The following is a 16,977-nucleotide window of genomic DNA, read 5'->3' on the forward strand; positions in this document are numbered from 1 at the left end:
TGTACTTGCTTGCGCATTGTGTGTGTCTCTGTATGGTTTGTATGTGTGTTCCTGTATGTGTGTTCATCTTTGTGCACGTGTGTGTATCTCTGTTTGTATGCATTTGTATCTATGTCTGTGTTGTGTGTCTCTGCTTGTGTGTGTGTGTGTGTGTGTGTGTGTGTGTGTGTGTGTGTGTTTGTTTATGTGTGTGTTTGTTTGTGGTGTATATGTTATGTGTGTCTGCATTGTTTGTACTTGCTTGCGCATTGTGTGTGTCTCTGTATGGTTTGTATGTGTGTGCCTGTATGTGTGTTCATCTTTGTGCACGTGTGTGTATGTCTGTTTGTATGCATTTGTATCTATGTTGTGTCTGTGTTGTGTGTCTCTGTGCATGTGTGTGTGTGTGCATGTTCATGTGTATGTGTGATTGTGTATCTCTTTCTGTTTGCATCTTTATCTCTGTGTTATGTGTGTCTCTGCATTTGTGTGTGTGTGTGTGTGTGTCCGTGTGTGTGTGTGTGTGTGTGTGTGCGTGCGTGTGTGTGCGCGTGTGTGTGTGTGTGTGTTTCCTGGCACACAGGGAGCAGAGACCCGCAAGCGTTCTCCGACTCTGAGCAGTCAGTTCAAGCGTTCTCTGGAGCTGTTAATGCGCACACTGAGCGTCTGCCAGCCGTTCTTCGTCCGCTGCATCAAACCCAATGAATACAAGAAACCCATGGTGAGTTAAACCTGCATTATACAGCGATAAACTCTCTCATAACACTCTACAGTAAAGTCATGTTTCCTTTTAGCTCACATTTTACAATAGGGTTTCATTAGTTAATGTATTTATTAACATGAACTAATAATGAACATTACCTGTAGTGCATTTAATAATTATAGTTCAACATTTACTAATGCATAATTACCATCTAAATAATGTCTGTTAACATTACTTAATGCACTAGGAGTTAACAAGAACTAACAATAAACAACTTTTATTAACTGGTAACACTTTACAATAAGTTTATATTAGTTTATGTTAGTTAATGCATTAATAAACATGAAAAAACAATGATCAATATATTTATTACTGTATTTGTTCAAGTTAGTTAATGAAAACAAGCATGAATTTCAATGTTAATATGCATTAGTAAATGTTAAACTGTGATTAATAAATGCTGCATGAGTATTTATAATTATTAGTTGATGTTAGTAAAGACATGAACTACCATTAAGTAATAAAACCTTATTGTAAAGTGTGACCCATTAACTAACATCACCAAAGATGAATAAATACTGTATTAAATGTATTGTTCATGTTAGTAAATTCCCTGTAAGTGCTATATTTTTACAGTATTTCTATTTTTAAAGGTGCTGTATGTAGGTTTTTGACTCTTCTAATGCATAAATCACCATAAAATGTTTGCAGATAATTAAGAAACACTTGGTGAACATTCTTGTTTATCTGTAAAACAATGCTAAAGTCAAATATTTTGCTTTGAAAATGTGTTTTCCGCGCCCAAACGGGTGTCTTTGTTTTGGTCATTTTAACCTGCCCACAGTTAGTTTAGCCAATTACATTTCAGCAGCCCGGGTTGCCTTAGTGGAAAGTCGCATATTCCCTATTATTCATTCAGAAAGGCTCTGAAAGTATGCGTCTGTGATTGAAATGCGACCTCTGGTGGACAGTAGCGGACTCCCAAACGAGACGCACATTCAGTTCCATATGAGGTGGTTATTAATTAGCAAATGATATAAATATTATGAGCGTAAACATTAAGTGAGCAGTTTACATTGTAACCCTGTGTCCTAACAACATGCATGACAGAAACACGACAGAAATTTAAAAACAGCCATTCAGAAGCACAGAATATGCAATCACTCACGAAATGGTAAAGTTTTTAGTCTATTTAATACATATTAACCCTCTTTAACGGTATTAAATGTAGATGCTGAATCACACATATGTGTTTAGTTCTAAAGTTTCCAGATCTGAGGTGAACTATCTGCTGCTGCTTTCAGTAGTATGGTTTAAAAAAAAATGCTTTCATTCTAGCCAAAATAAAAAACAATTAAGACTTTCTCCACAAGTAAAAATATTATCGGAAATACTTTGAAAAATTCCTTGCTCCGTTAAACATCTTTTGGGAAATATTTAAAAAAGAAATTCACCAGAGGGTGAATAATTTTGACATCGAGTGTGCATGTTATATTTATATAAAACATTATTTGGTAATGATATTGCTGTAACAGTGATACATACCGAAAATTAATTATGACTATGAGTCTAATAATCTGTCCATCTCTTTGGACTCCAGCTCTTTGATCGTGAGCTGTGTGTGCGGCAGCTCCGTTATTCTGGCATGATGGAGACCATCCGGATTCGCCGGGCCGGATACCCCATTCGATACACGTTTGTGGAGTTTGTGGACCGGTACCGTGTTTTAATGCCTGGAGTGAAACCTGCTTACAAACAGGTGAGTTCATAAATTACTTTATACTTCACTCAGGGAATATACTGTCAAAAGCACAGTTGTTGCGAAGGGATGCTATGCAAACAGGGGTAGTTTCAAATGCAGCTTTATTATAAGAATGGTCAATCAGGCAAGGGTCAAATATCAGTATAAACAGTGTAGTAGGCAATCCAGAAGCAAATCCAATAAAACAGGCAAAAGGTTCGGGGCAGGCAGAAAAGGGTCAAAACACGATAAACAGTCCAAAAGTCAAAAACACAGGCAACAGGAAACAAGGAAAACGCTTACGTGAGGACAGCAACAGCTTAACAATACTCAGCAACATGTGTGTGGAACAATAAATAGTCCGAATAATCATGGTGTGAGTGGCTTCAGCTGTGAGAGTTTAATCAGTCTGGATCTTGAACCGGTTGTGTGTGTGTGTGTGTGGCCTGACTGGGTGTTGTAGTCCATAACATGGCAGATATGTAGTTCAAGGAGTGTGAATGTTTACCAGCGACCTCTGGTGGTTAGCGATCGCTGGTAATCATGACAACAGTACTGTTCAGCTTGCAGATTGAAAAAATTAAATAAATCAGTAATCGAAAAATAAAATCAGAAACTAGTTACCTTAATTGATATATTATTATTTAATTTATTGTCAAATAGTTCATTGTTTAGGTGACACGGTGGCGCAGTGGTTAACACTGTTGCCTCACAGCAAGAAGGTTACTAGTTCAAGTCCTAGTTGTGCCAGCTGGCATTTTATCTGTGGAGTTTGCATGTTCTCCCCATGTTGGCGTAGATTTCCCACACAGTTCAAACACATGCGGTACAGGTGAATTTGGTAAACTAAATTGGCCGCAGTGTATGTGTGTAAATAAGTGTGTATGGGTGTTTCCCAGTACTGGGCTGAGGGGGCATCCACTGTGTAAAAAATATGCTGGAATAGTTGGCAGCTCATTCCGCTGTGGCAACCTCTGAAATAGAAGCTAAATAGAAACTAAGCCAAAGGAAAAGGAATGTATTGCTTTATATTATATTTTAGGAACATAACATTTAGCTGGGCGAGGCAGTGGCGCAGTGGGTAGCACGTTCGCCTCACAGCAAGAAGGTCGCTGGGTTGCTGGTTCAAATCTCGGCTCAGTTGGCGTTTCTGTGTGGAGTTTGCATGTTCTCCCTGCCTTCGCGTGGGTTTCCTCCGGGTGCTCCGGTTTTGAATTGGGTAGGCTAAATTGTCCGTAATGTATGAGAGTGTGTGTGGATGTTTCCCAGAGATAGGTTGCGGCTAGAAGGGCATCAGCTGCGTAAAAAACTAGCTGGATAAGTTGGCGGTTCATTCCGCTGTGGCGACCCCAGATTAATAAAGGGACTAAGCTGACAAGAAAATGAATGAATGAATGAACATTTAGCTGAATTTTGTTAAATATACTTTAAAATATACTTTTACTGTATTTTACCAAACTCTTTTTCTTTAAAAGCTAAACATTTAATATGAAATAGTTGATAATAGTACAGATTTCTATTGATTAATTCTATCTATTAATTAAAGGTGTTAATATGTTAATGTTAATATGTGATATACCGTTGAAGACAAAATTATTAATGAAATTAAATAAGTGATGTTTAACAGAGCAAGGACATTTTTTTCACAGTATTATATTTTTCTTCAGGAGGAAGTCTTATTTGTTTTTGTTTGGCTGTAATAAAAATGTAAAAGTTCAGTATTTTAAGCCCCCTTAAGAAATGATTATTTTTTGGACTGTCTACTGAACAAACCACTGTTGTCTAATGATTTGCGTAATTACCCTAACTTGCCTAATTAACTTAATTAATCTAGCTACGTCTTTAAATGTCACTTTAAGCTGAATACTAGATTATGAAAAATATCTAGTCAATTATTATGTTCCGTCATCATTGCATAGACAAGAGAAATGACTTATTAGTAATGAGTCAATCAATTATTATGTTTAAAAATCAAATCTCTGTTAAACTGCACTTGTGAAAATATTTGAAAATAATTGAAATTTTACAGGAGCTAATCATTTTGTCTTTAACTGTACACATTCATTCATTTTATGTTCAAACTTGATATCCAGAAATATATTATTATGCTTTTTCGGTCATTTGTTTTCCCTTAGGAGGACCTGAGAGGAACCTGTCAGCGTATTGCTGAAGCTGTATTGGGCCGTGATGATGACTGGCAGATGGGGAAAACTAAAATATTCCTCAAGGTACTAAAAACAGCACCAATATTCTCTATAAGACCAATTATAAAAACAGTTTAAAGGCATAGTTCAACAACAAACAAAAAAACTACATTTCCTCATCATTTACTCACATTTAGGTGGTTATAGACTTGTGGATTTCTTCCTTTTGTTGAACACAAATATAGATATTCTGAAGAATGCTACAAAAAAGTAGCCCCCGACATCCATATTAGGAATAAAAGATATTATTGAAGTCAATGGTTACAAGTTTCCTTCACACTTGGAATATAATCTCAGTATATTTTCTTTTGTTTTAAAGAAACCCTTAAGAAAAAAAAACTGCTTAAACCAGCCTAGGCTGGTTGGCTGGTTTTAGCTGGTCGACCAGGCTGGTTTTAGAGGGGTTTTGGCCATTTACAGGCTGGTTTCCAGCCATTTCCAGCCTGGTCTTAGCTGGTCATCTCCTAGACCAGTTTAACCAGCCTAGCCAGGCTGATAGCCCAACCAAAACCAGACATAACAGATTAAATATGCTAACAATATTAAAACATGCTAGCTAATATCAGATTCATGTTGACTTATCAACATGCTAATTCATGCTTAACCATTTTAGAAATATGCTAGGGACAAGCTAATCCAACTAAGAATGTGTTAACTTTGTTAGAAACATAATAATTTTATTATTGCGCTAACCAACACAAGAAACATTAGCGACAAGCTAATTCAGCTTTAGAAACATGCAAGTAACATGCAAATTAATGCTACCAATGTTTGGTTACTATATTAGAAACAGGTTTCCTGACACTGTAATTCATGCTTATAACAGATTGAATATGCTAACAACATTAAAACATGCTAGCAAATGTCAGAAACGTGATTCCTGACACTAATTCAAGTTAACAACAGATTGAATATGCTAACTTCATGAAAACATGCTAGCAAATGGCAGATTCATGTTGACTTATTAACATGCTAATTCATGGTTAACCCAAAATAGGTTGAGTAGATACATTTTCGAGTGATCTGTCCCTTTAATAAGTCCATCATGATGTGCTTTTCACAACTGGCAACGAAAAGAAAATATTTTAATAATAAAAAAATAACAAATACAATGTGGCGCTTCAGTCATGGAAACACAAACGCATCATGTTATCGCTGTTAAAAAGTGTGTCAAGGGGATTTCACGCTTAAACAATATTGACCTCAATACGGCGATGTGTTTTTGTGCTGCCGGAAACACTGCCCTCAGCCAGAGGTCAGAGGTCAGGAACTGGTGTGTCCATTACTGAATCTGCCAGGCTGAGTTTTCCAGGCACGAGTGTTTATCACACCTCCCAGTTCCCTGAAACAGGAAATCCCACTCAGCAGGAAGGACGTGAGGGCAGCATCAGTGCAGGCTGACAGGAAGTAACGACAGCACAGATGCAGATCAATATGCTGCGCAATTTACACTCAGTGGCCACTTTATTAGGTACACCTTACAAGTATCAGGTTGGACCCCCTTTTGCCTTCAGAGCTGCCTTAATCCTTCGTGGCATAGATTCAACAAGGTACTGGAATTATTCCTCAGAGATTTTGCTCCATATTAACATGATGGCATCACGTAGTTGCTGCAGATTTGTCGGCTGCACATCCATGATGCGAAACTTACGTTCCACCACATCCCAAAGATGCTCTATTGGATTGAGATATGGTGACTGTGGGGGCCATTTAAGTACAGTGAACTCATTGTCTTGTTCAAGAAACCAGTCTGAGATGATTGTTGCTTTGACATGGCACATTATCCTGCTGGAAGTAGCCATCAGAAGATAGGTACTCTGTAGTCATAAAGGGATGGACATGGGCAACAATACTCAGGTAGGCTGTGGCGTTGACATGATGCTCAGTTGGTACTAATGGGCCCAAAGTGTGCCAAGAAAATCTCCCCCACACTATTACACCACCACCACCAGCCTGAACCGCTGATACAAGACAGGATTGATCCATTCTTTCATGCTGTTGATGGCAAATTCTGACCCTACCATGCGAATGTTGCAGCAGAAATGGAGACTCGTCAGAGCAGGCAACGTTTCTCTAATCTTCTGTTGTCCAGTTTTGGTGAGCCTGTGTGGATTGTAGCCTCAGTTTCCTGTTCTTAGCTGACAGGTGTTGCTCCCGGTGTGGTCTTCTGCAGCTGTAGCTTATCTGTCTCAAGATTGGACGTGTTGTGTGTTTAGAGAATCTCTTTTACAGACCTCAGTTGTATCGAGTGGTTATTTGAGTTACTTTTGCCCTTTATCAGCTGGAACCAGTCTGGCCATTCTCCTCTGACCTCTGGCATCAACAAGGCATTTGCGCCCACAGAACTGCCGCTCACTGGATATTTTCCCTTTTTCAGACCATTCTCTGTAAACCCTGGAGATGGTTGTGTGTGAGAATCCCAGTAGATCAGTAAATTCTGAAATACTCAGACCAGCCACAGGATCTGCAGTGTGAATTGGGATTATTAGTAACCAGGAACCACAGTTAAGAACACATGATTTGTGGAGTTTAATCGTAATCTAATAGTGTGAAAGATTTTTATATGGATGTGTTTTTAAGGCCTGTGAATAACTGGAAACTTTAAACAGACTAAGCTAACTTATGTTCTGCCATGTTAGAGAAATATGCTAGGGACCAGCTAATTCAACTAACAATGCATATGAGCCAATTAAGTCTTTATGATGTGTTTAATAAGCTCTGTTTGTTTGGCAGGACCATCATGACATGCTGCTGGAGATTGAAAGGGATAAGGCCATTACTGATAAGGTCATTCTCATTCAGAAAGTTGTACGAGGATTCAAGGACAGGTGGGAACGACTGATGGTACTGTTTATATGTCCTCTGTGATGTTTGATTGGCGAATGAACATGAAATAATGGCACAAGCATGCAAGAGAAAAGTTGCATTGAATCATAATTTGATCTAATACAACTATTTAACCCTGAAACTCATTCAACTTTACTAGTTTAAACTGAATAACAGGTGCCATGATTGTGTTGAAATGCGGAAAAAAAACTTTAAATAAATACTATCTTACCCTGCCGGCCTTTTTGAATAACGTCAAGCTATAATCTTTTAAACTATGCTTCATTTGCACAGAAAAGAGGAACGTTTGCAGTGAAAATGAAATGATGATAACTGGAATTTAAGTGTTTTAGCTGATGACCAAGCAGAATAATTCATTCATTCATTCATTTTCTTGTCGGCTTAGTCCCTTTATTAATTTGGGGTCGCCACAGCTGAATGAACCGCCAACTTATCCAGCAAATTTTTACGCAGCGGATGCCCTTCCAGCTGCAACCCATCTCTGGGAAACATCCACACATACACACACACACACACACTCATACACTACGGACAATTTAGCCTACCCAATTCACCTGTACCGCATGTCTTTGGACTGTGGGGGAAACCGGAGCACCCAGAGGAAACACACGCGAATGCAGGGAGAACATGCAAACTCCACACAGAAACGCCGACTGAGCCGAGGTTCAAGCCCGCGACTCAGCGACCTTCTTGCTGTGAACCGAACGTGCTACCCACTGCGCCACTGCGTCGCCAGCAGAATAAATTTGTGTTGCTAAATGAATTTACATGTTTGTCACTTGCTTCATGCTAGCAGTGTGCCAACCGTGTTATATGCATGCTAGCAAAATGCTAAAACATGTTAGCCAATCATGCTAACAAGTTAATTTATGCTTAACCTGGCTAGAAACATAGTATGCAACAAGCTATTTCAACTAACAGTTACAGTTTTGAAACATGCTAAAAACATGTTACCAATATGCTAACCATGTTAGAGACCATATTAACAACACACCAATGTTAACAACCCATTAAATATGCTAATAATAACATTAAAACATGGTAGCAAAGCTGAAATGCTAGAAACATGCTAACAAGCTAATTCAACTAACTAGGTGTGATCTAAGTCCTAGGCTGCGTCCGAAACCGCATACTTCCATACTATACAGTACGCTTAAATCAGTATGCGAGTCGAGTAGTACGTCCGAATTCATCGAATTCGAAAAACAGTATGCGAGAAGTACCCGGATGACTTACTACTTCCTGCGAGATTCCGGAGTGCGGATCCCATGCACGCTGCGCTATCCTATGATGCCCGGAGAGCAAATTCATGAATGGGAGTAAAGCGACGCAAATGACACAGGTACGTCACGTGACTATGTCAAAATGGCGGATGTAGAACATCCGAATTCCATTCATACTTTTCACATTCATACTGTATAGAACGTACTTTTCTAACGACCGAGGAGTACGTTTAAATTCAAATGCAGTATCCACTGAGTAGTAGGCGGTTTCGGACGCAGCCCATGTTAACAACACACCAATGTTAACAACCCGTTAAATATGCTAATAATAACATTAAAACATGGTAGCAAAGCTGAAATGCTAGAGACATGCTAACAAGCTAATTCAACTAACTAGGTGTGATCTAAGTCCTAGGCTGCGTCCGAAACCGCATACTTCCATACTATACAGTACGCTTAAATCAGTATGCGAGTCGAGTAGTATGTCCGAATTCATCGAATTCGAAAAACAGTATGCGAGAAGTACCCGGATGACTTACTACTTCCTGCGAGATTCCGGAGTGCGCATCCCATGCATGCTGCGCTATCCCATGATGCCCGGAGAGCAAATTCATGAATGGGAGTAAAGCGACGCAAATGACACAGGTACGTCACGTGACTATGTCAAAATGGCGGATGTAGAACATCCGAATTCCATTCATACTTTTCACATTCATACTGTACAGAACATACTTTTCTAACGACAGAGGAGTACGTTTAAATTCAAATGCAGTATCTACTGAGTAGTAGGCGGTTTTGGACGCAGCCCATGTTAACAACACACCAATGTTAACAACCCATTAAATATGCTAATAATAACATTAAAACATGGTAGCAAAGCTGAAATGCTAGAAACATGCTAACAAGCTAATTTAACTAACTAGGTGTGATCTAAATCCTACAATGTGTTATATCAATATGGCAATCCTGTTACAAACATGCTAGCAAAAGAAATAAGTTCACGAAATGTTAAAACATGTTACACAGTCATGCTTACAAGTTAATTTATTCTTAACCTGGCTAAAAAAACATATTGTGTAACTAACAATGTGCTAAACATTTTAGAAACGTGCTAGTAACATATTATTAATATGCTAAACATGTTAACAATACACTAATGTTAACAACATATTAAATATGCTAATAATACTATTAAAACATGCTAGCAAAACTCAGATTCATTTTGGAATGATAGAAACATACTAATTTATGTGGCCTACTTTTAAACATGCTAACATGCAAATTGATGCTTATCCATGGTAGAAAAAAATGCTAATGGCAAGCTAATTCACATAATATGATGTGATCCAAATTCTATCATTTGTTTTACTAGCAATATGACAAGCCTGTTGCAGACATGCTAGCAAAAGAAATCCAAGTTCGAAGAATGTTATAACAAGATAGCCAATCATGCTAACAAATTGATTAATGCTTAGCCGTGCTAGTAACATAGTATGCAACAAGCTATTTCAAGTAACAATGTGCAAATAATTTTAGAAACATGCTAGTAATGTTATCAATATTATAATTACGTTAGAAAACATGTTAATAACTGTTACGATTTAAAAGATGTTAAATAAAGGGAAGAGGAGTAACATTAATTTTTTTGGGTGAAACACATAAGCAACCACACAACATCAATAAATGAGGGACAAAACCAAGACCAGCTAAATGCAATACGTGATTTTATTTACAAAAATAGTGATAATAATGAATGCCAAAAAAAAAATGTATATAGAAAGATTCTTGAATATTTACAAAGAGACATTGAATTTCACAGATAACAAATGACATAAGACGTTTGACCAGATATGGGAGAGTTGGAGAAATGAGACGCGGGCGGCATCCAAACAATAAAAATAAATAAAACAAAAGCAATCTATTTGGCCCAATCTCTACCCTATCTATCCAAAATAAAAATGCAGAAGTTATTGAAAAGAATCTTTGCGTCTAATACGCACTACCTAACCTACGCTGATCTCTGATGGGAAAACAAAAAGTACAGTGGGTGGAGCACGCCCCTTACCTAGTGTGTCTAATACAGAGATATTCAAGCTACTTGTGCACAATGTATGTCGCACGACATTCTTACCTGTCCCACTCTCCAACCTCAGATGCGCATGACATCGACGGTAGACAAGTGGAGAACAAATAACGGACAGATACCAAATTGTAACACACAGTAGACATATATCAAAAAAAACACAGACACACAGCACAACACAGAAATTCAGGGCCTCCAGAGTAGCGTCCTGTCACCACTTTTATGCCACGGTGGCAGCGGCTGGATTGGAGACCTTGGATGACGTCAAGGGGGGCACGGCAAACAGCTGGGCAGCGGTAGCCAATCGGAGCCACTGTATAGGTGGAAGCGGGAGAGAGGTAGAGAGCAAGCGAGCACAGAGAGAGAGAGAGAGAGAGAAAGAAAGAGACTAGCGAGAAAAAAAATATATATAAATAATAATTACGCAACACAGAAATGTAAAGGAATGTAACAATAACAGACAAATTTTTACATATTAAATATGTTAGTAATAACATAATCACATGCAAGCAAAAGTCATTCATGCTGAAATGCTAGAAACATGTTAACTCATCCTGCCTACTTTTAAACACGCTAACAAGCAAATTCATGTTTAACTACGGTTGAGAAAATGCTAACAACAAGCTAATTAAACTAACAATGTGTGATCCAAATCCTACAATGTGTTAAGATACCAATATGACAAACCTGTTACAAGCATGCAAGCAAAAGAAATCCAAGTTCACGAAATGCTAAAATGTGCTAACAAGTTAATTAATGCTTAGCCGTGCTAGAAATGTAGTATGCAACAAGCTATTTTAGCTAACAATATGCAACAAAACATGTTAGACACAAGCTAAAAATGTGATAGTGACATGCTAATTCACGCTAAAGCACAAAATCATAAAGGTTTGTCCCAATAGCAAACAGTCTAGCTCTATGTCTTTGTCGTTAGCTTTATAGTGTCCTCTGTGTAATTGAGCCATGTTTTTTGTGCTAAAATGTGATTGAAACATAATCTTTCCCACAGATCCAACTTCCTGAAGATGAAGAAATCAGCTATGCTAATCCAGAAGACATGGCGAGGTTATTACTGCCGGAAGAACTACGGAGCGGTTTGTCTCGCACTTTCTCATATAGAAATGTGTCTAATTGTTTTTTGCTTGTAGCTAATGCTCGTTTCTTCCTTGTAGATGCGTGGCGGTTTCTCACGTCTGCAGGCGCTATATAGATCTCGCAAACTCTACCAGACGTATCATGTGGCACGGCAGAGAATCATGCTCTTCCAGGGCCGATGCAGAGGTTTTCTGGTGCGCAGAGCGTTTCGCCACCGCCTGTGGGCTGTGATCACAATCCAGGCATATACGAGAGGAATGATCGCCCGCCGGCTCTACAAACGACTCAAAGGAGAGGTGAGCAGTCTGATTTATTTGTAGATTACGGTTTAAAGAGACAGTTCACCAAAAAAAAATGTAAATCTATAATCATTTACTCACAATCCACTTGTTTAAAATCTTATGGTGCAAAATGCTAATGCATGCTATCAACATGCTAAGCATGTTACAAATTTTTTAACCATAGTGTAAATATTCCAGCATCCTGCTAATTCAATTTTTCAAATATGGTCGCAACATTCAGATTCATGCTGACGACATGCTAAAGAAAATCTTCCAACGTGTCAATTCATGCTACTAATATTGTAATAAATTAGCTTATTTATGCTCCACCATGTTAAAAACATGCTAGTCACAAGTTAATTTAACTTTTAATGTGCAAACCATTTTTAAAAACATGCTAGTCATGAGTTAATTTAGCTGTTAACGTGCAAACCATTTTAAAAAACATGCTAGTCATGAGTTAATTTAGCTGTTAACGTGCAAGCCATTTTAAAAACATGCTAGTGACAAGTTAATTAAACTTTTAATGTGCAAACCATTTTAAAAACATGCTAGTCGCAAGTTATTTCAACTTTTAATGTGCAAACCATTTTAAAAACATGCTAGTCATGAGTTAATTTAGCTTTTAATGTGCAAACCATTTTAAAAACATGCTAGTCATGAGTTAATTTAGCTGTTAACGTGCAAACCATTTTAAAAAACATGCTAGTCATGAGTTAATTTAGCTGTTAACGTGCAAGCCATTTTAAAAACATGCTAGTGACAAGTTAATTAAACTTTTAATGTGCAAACCATTTTAAAAACATGCTAGTCGCAAGTTATTTCAACTTTTAATGTGCAAACCATTTTAAAAACATGCTAGTCATGAGTTAATTTAGCTTTTAATGTGCAAACCATTTTAAAAACATGCTAGAAAGATGTTTGTTCATGCTACCAATGTGATAATCATGCAATATGTTAACCATACATGCTAGCAAAATGCTAATTATTGCTACCAACTTTAAAAAAAGTAATGTTTAATTCATGTTAACAACAAATTAAATATGATATGAAATGCTAGCAAAAGTCAGATATGATGACATGCTGTAAACATTCTAGCAACATGTTAACTCATATTGCCTGCTTACATAGCAACAAGCTAATTTTTGCTTAACCGTATGCTACCAACAAGCTAATTCAATTGATTCTTATTAATGCTTCAGTAAATGTTGAACTATGAATAATAAATGCTGTACAAGTATTGTTCATTATGTTAGCAAATACATTAACTAATGAAAACCTGTTATAAAGTATGATTAAAACTGCATTTCTCTTTTTCTCCATCCATCTCAGTACCGGCGACGTTTGGAGGCCGAAAAGTTGCGTCTGGCCGAAGAGCAGAAGCTCAGGAATCAAATGAGCGCCAGAAAAGCCAAAGAAGAAGCTGAAAAGATGCATCAGGAGAGATTGGCACAGCTGGCGCGAGAAGACGCCGAACGGGAGAAGAAGGAGCGGCAGGAGGCTCGCAGGAAAATGGAGATGTTGGACCAGATGGAGAAAGCCAGACAGGAGCCAGTCAACGATTCTGATATGGTGGACAAGATGTTCGGCTTCCTGGGAACCACAAACTCTTTCCCTGGTCAGGAAGGTCAAGCGCCTGCTGGGTTTGAGGTGAGGATGCGGATCTGACGCTTTTATAAATGAAACTAGTGTTTAGGAGTGTATGAGTTCTTATGGCTTGTTGGAGACATTAGCTCCAGTTCACTTTTCTTCAGGATCTGGAGCGAACGCACCGGGAGCTGGAGGTGGAGGATCTAGACGAGTCTCTTCCACTCCCGGAGGACGATCTGGAGGACCTGTCCGAGTACAAATTCGCCAAGTTTTCTGCCACATATTTCCAGGGCACGAGCACACACACGTACATGAGGCGGCCATTAAAACAGCCATTACTGTTTCATGAGGATGAAGGAGATCAGCTGGTACGGGATGCTTGTTTACATAATTGTGTATATATATTGTCAAAGCAAAATTATAAATATGTAGATACAGAATATTTTAATAAAATATTTGAAAATATATATTTAGTATTTCAATCAATTAATTATTAAATAAAACAAAATTATATATATATATATACACAGTTCATGTCATAATTATTAGCCCCCCTGAATTATTAGCACCCCTGTTTATTTTTCCCCCAATTTCTGTTTAACAGAGAGAAGATTTTTAAACACATTTCTAAACATAATAATTTTAATAACTCATCTCTAATAACTGATTTATTTTATCTTTGCCATGATGACAGCACATAATATTTGACTAGATATTTTTCAAGACACTTCTATACAGCTTAAAGTGACATTTAAAGGCTTAACTAGGTTAATTAGGTTAACTAGGCAGGTTAGGGTAATTAGACTAGTTATTGTATAATGATGGTTCTGTATCGAAAAAATATAGCTTAAAGGGGCTAATAATATTGACCTTAAAATAGTTTTTAAAAAATTAAAAACTGCTTTTATTCTAGCCGAAATAAAACAAATAAGCCTTTCTCCAGAAGAAAAAATATTATCAGACATACTGTGAAAGTTTCCCCGCTCTGTTAAACATCATTTGGGAAATATATATATATTTATATATATACAGAGTAAAAAAAAAAAGTAAGTTTGTTGTTTTTTGTCTTACTTTAAAGTATTAGGATTATAGATTTTAATCAATTTTAGTAAATTAAATTAAAAAATAATCTTCTGCTTGGCAACTAGCATAAATAAAACAAGTCTAATTAATAAAAATATTTTAAGTATCTGTTAACTATAAGAACCCTGCACATAGTGTTTACTGTATAATACTGTATGCAGTTGGACAATTTGTTTTTGTCAAATTGAGTACTACTTTCTGAATACTGTCAAAATAAAAGCTTATCATTGAGTGCTTTAACTGACCTGATTATTTCAGATGTTTCTTTGACCGTTTCTTCATTCATGTAGAAGTGTTTAATGTTGATCTGCTGGTTCTGCAGGCGGCTCTGGCCGTGTGGATCACCGTCCTGCGCTTCATGGGTGACCTTCCCGAACCCAAATACCACACGGCCATCAGCGACGGCAGCGAGAAGATACCTGTCATGACCAAAATCTACGAGACACTCGGAAAGAAAACTTACAAGAGGGAACTACAGGCACTGCAGGGAGAAGGAGAGGTGCGTTCAGATGAGAAACAGTCAATAGCTTGTGTTTCCATACAAAGATGTGAATTAAACGTATGCACAAAACTGGAATATGGCATAAAACATTTGCACATAAAGCAACTTTCCCATCCAGCGAGTGAAAGAGAACAAAATCCTCACTTGCTGATAAACTGGGAAGTGTTTTTTTGTGCAGTAGACGAAGCCACTGTGGTCTTTTTTCTTCTCTAATAAACGCATTGCGCCTCAGAAGATGTACATGAAATTCAATCAAAGCTATGCGGTGGCTTTTGGAGGCATGAGACGCTCTTTGGGAGGCGTAAACAGATGCTCAAGACAGTTTTGGAGGGAATAATAATATAATACTGAACTACTGTGATGAAGGACTGATGGCTGAGGGGTTTTAGAAATGAGAAAAACAACATTTCAGATGTTTTACCATGTGCTGGAAACACTGCAAAGTCCATTAATGCATCCCATCTTGCACCTCATCACATGGATCCTCTATTATAGACAAGCTATTAAATGACAAAATATAAAGGCGGTCAAAATTAGCACCTCAGTAGTTCTCATTTTGATTGAAGAAAGAAAGAAATAAACATCTTGGATGAGTAAATGATCAGGGAATTATCAGGAAAATGTATATTTACTTGCGTTTGTCTGTCTGCTGCAGAACACTCACATTGAGAGTCACAAGAAGAGCAGTGTGCGGCACAAACTGGTGTCGCTCACCCTGAAGAAGAAGTCTAAAATTACAGAGGAGGTCAGTGATGCTCATTTTATCATGTGCATCTCCCTATTCTTCTCTTTCTGGAAGCTCAACAACCCCTTCAAGACACTCATTTCCCAGGTTTGAGTCACTGCCACCGTTTCTGAGCATGTCATTTATATTACATATTTCATAGTATAGACATATTTTTACATATTTCTTAATTCAGGTATTCACTGAATTAAAAAAAACAATTTTAAGCATGTTGTTTATATTATATACAGTTGAAGTAATAATTATTAAATTTAATATTTCCCCCAATTTCTGTTTAACAGAAAGAAGAATTTTTCAACAAATTTCTGCACATAATAGTTTTAATAACTCATCTCTAATAACTGATTTATTTTATCTTTGCCATGATGACAGTAAATAATATTTGACTAGATATTTACACTTCTATACAGCTTAAAGTGACATTTAAAGGCTTAACTAGGTTAATTAGGTTAACTAGGCAGGTTAGGGTAATCAGGCAAGTTATTGTATAACGATGGTTTGTTCTGTAGACTATCGGAAAAAATATAGCTTAAAGGGGCTAATAATTTTGACCCTAAAATGGCTTTTAAAAAATTAAAAACTGCTTTTATTCTAGCCAAAATAAAACAAATAAGACTTTCTCCAGAAGAAAAAATATTATCAGACATACTGTGAAAATTGCCTTGCTCTGTTATATATCATTTGGGAAATATTAAAACAGAAAGAAAAAATCAAAGTGAGGCGAATAATTCTGTCTTCAACTGTATATTAAAGGATATATATATATATATATATATATATATATATATATATATATATATATATATATATATATATATTTATTTATAGATATGTTTTTACATAATTTTTAATCAGGTATTCACTGATTAAAAAGGTCAAATTTTTAGCATACCATTTATAT

General features: G+C 37.1%; 1 protein-coding gene and 1 long non-coding RNA gene across 4 annotated transcripts in view; one reads left to right on the forward strand and one right to left on the reverse strand.

Moving 5' to 3' along the window:
• The window catches only part of myo7aa (myosin VIIAa), a 100,861-nt gene that overhangs the window by 46,515 nt on the left and 37,369 nt on the right, over nucleotides 1-16,977 (forward strand). For all 3 annotated transcript variants that reach the window (XM_087291456.1, NM_152983.1, XM_087291455.1), the window contains 10 exon segments: nucleotides 563-700; nucleotides 2,283-2,441; nucleotides 4,559-4,651; nucleotides 7,361-7,455; nucleotides 11,790-11,874; nucleotides 11,953-12,171; nucleotides 13,489-13,806; nucleotides 13,911-14,114; nucleotides 15,152-15,328; nucleotides 15,987-16,076. In XM_087291456.1, coding sequence (XP_087147582.1) covers nucleotides 563-700; nucleotides 2,283-2,441; nucleotides 4,559-4,651; nucleotides 7,361-7,455; nucleotides 11,790-11,874; nucleotides 11,953-12,171; nucleotides 13,489-13,806; nucleotides 13,911-14,114; nucleotides 15,152-15,328; nucleotides 15,987-16,076 — 1,578 coding nt within the window.
• Nucleotides 6,920-12,221, reverse strand: LOC147839636 (uncharacterized). Its single transcript, XR_015514693.1, has 3 exons — nucleotides 11,239-12,221; nucleotides 9,237-10,288; nucleotides 6,920-8,709 (listed from the first exon to the last, which is right to left on the reverse strand). It is a non-coding gene; the product is annotated as an uncharacterized LOC147839636 (long non-coding RNA).

The sequence above is a fragment of the Danio rerio genome, chromosome 18 (assembly GCF_052040795.2).
Source record: "Danio rerio strain M-AB ecotype USA chromosome 18, GRCz13ab, whole genome shotgun sequence".
Taxonomy (NCBI): Eukaryota; Metazoa; Chordata; class Actinopteri; order Cypriniformes; family Danionidae; genus Danio; species Danio rerio.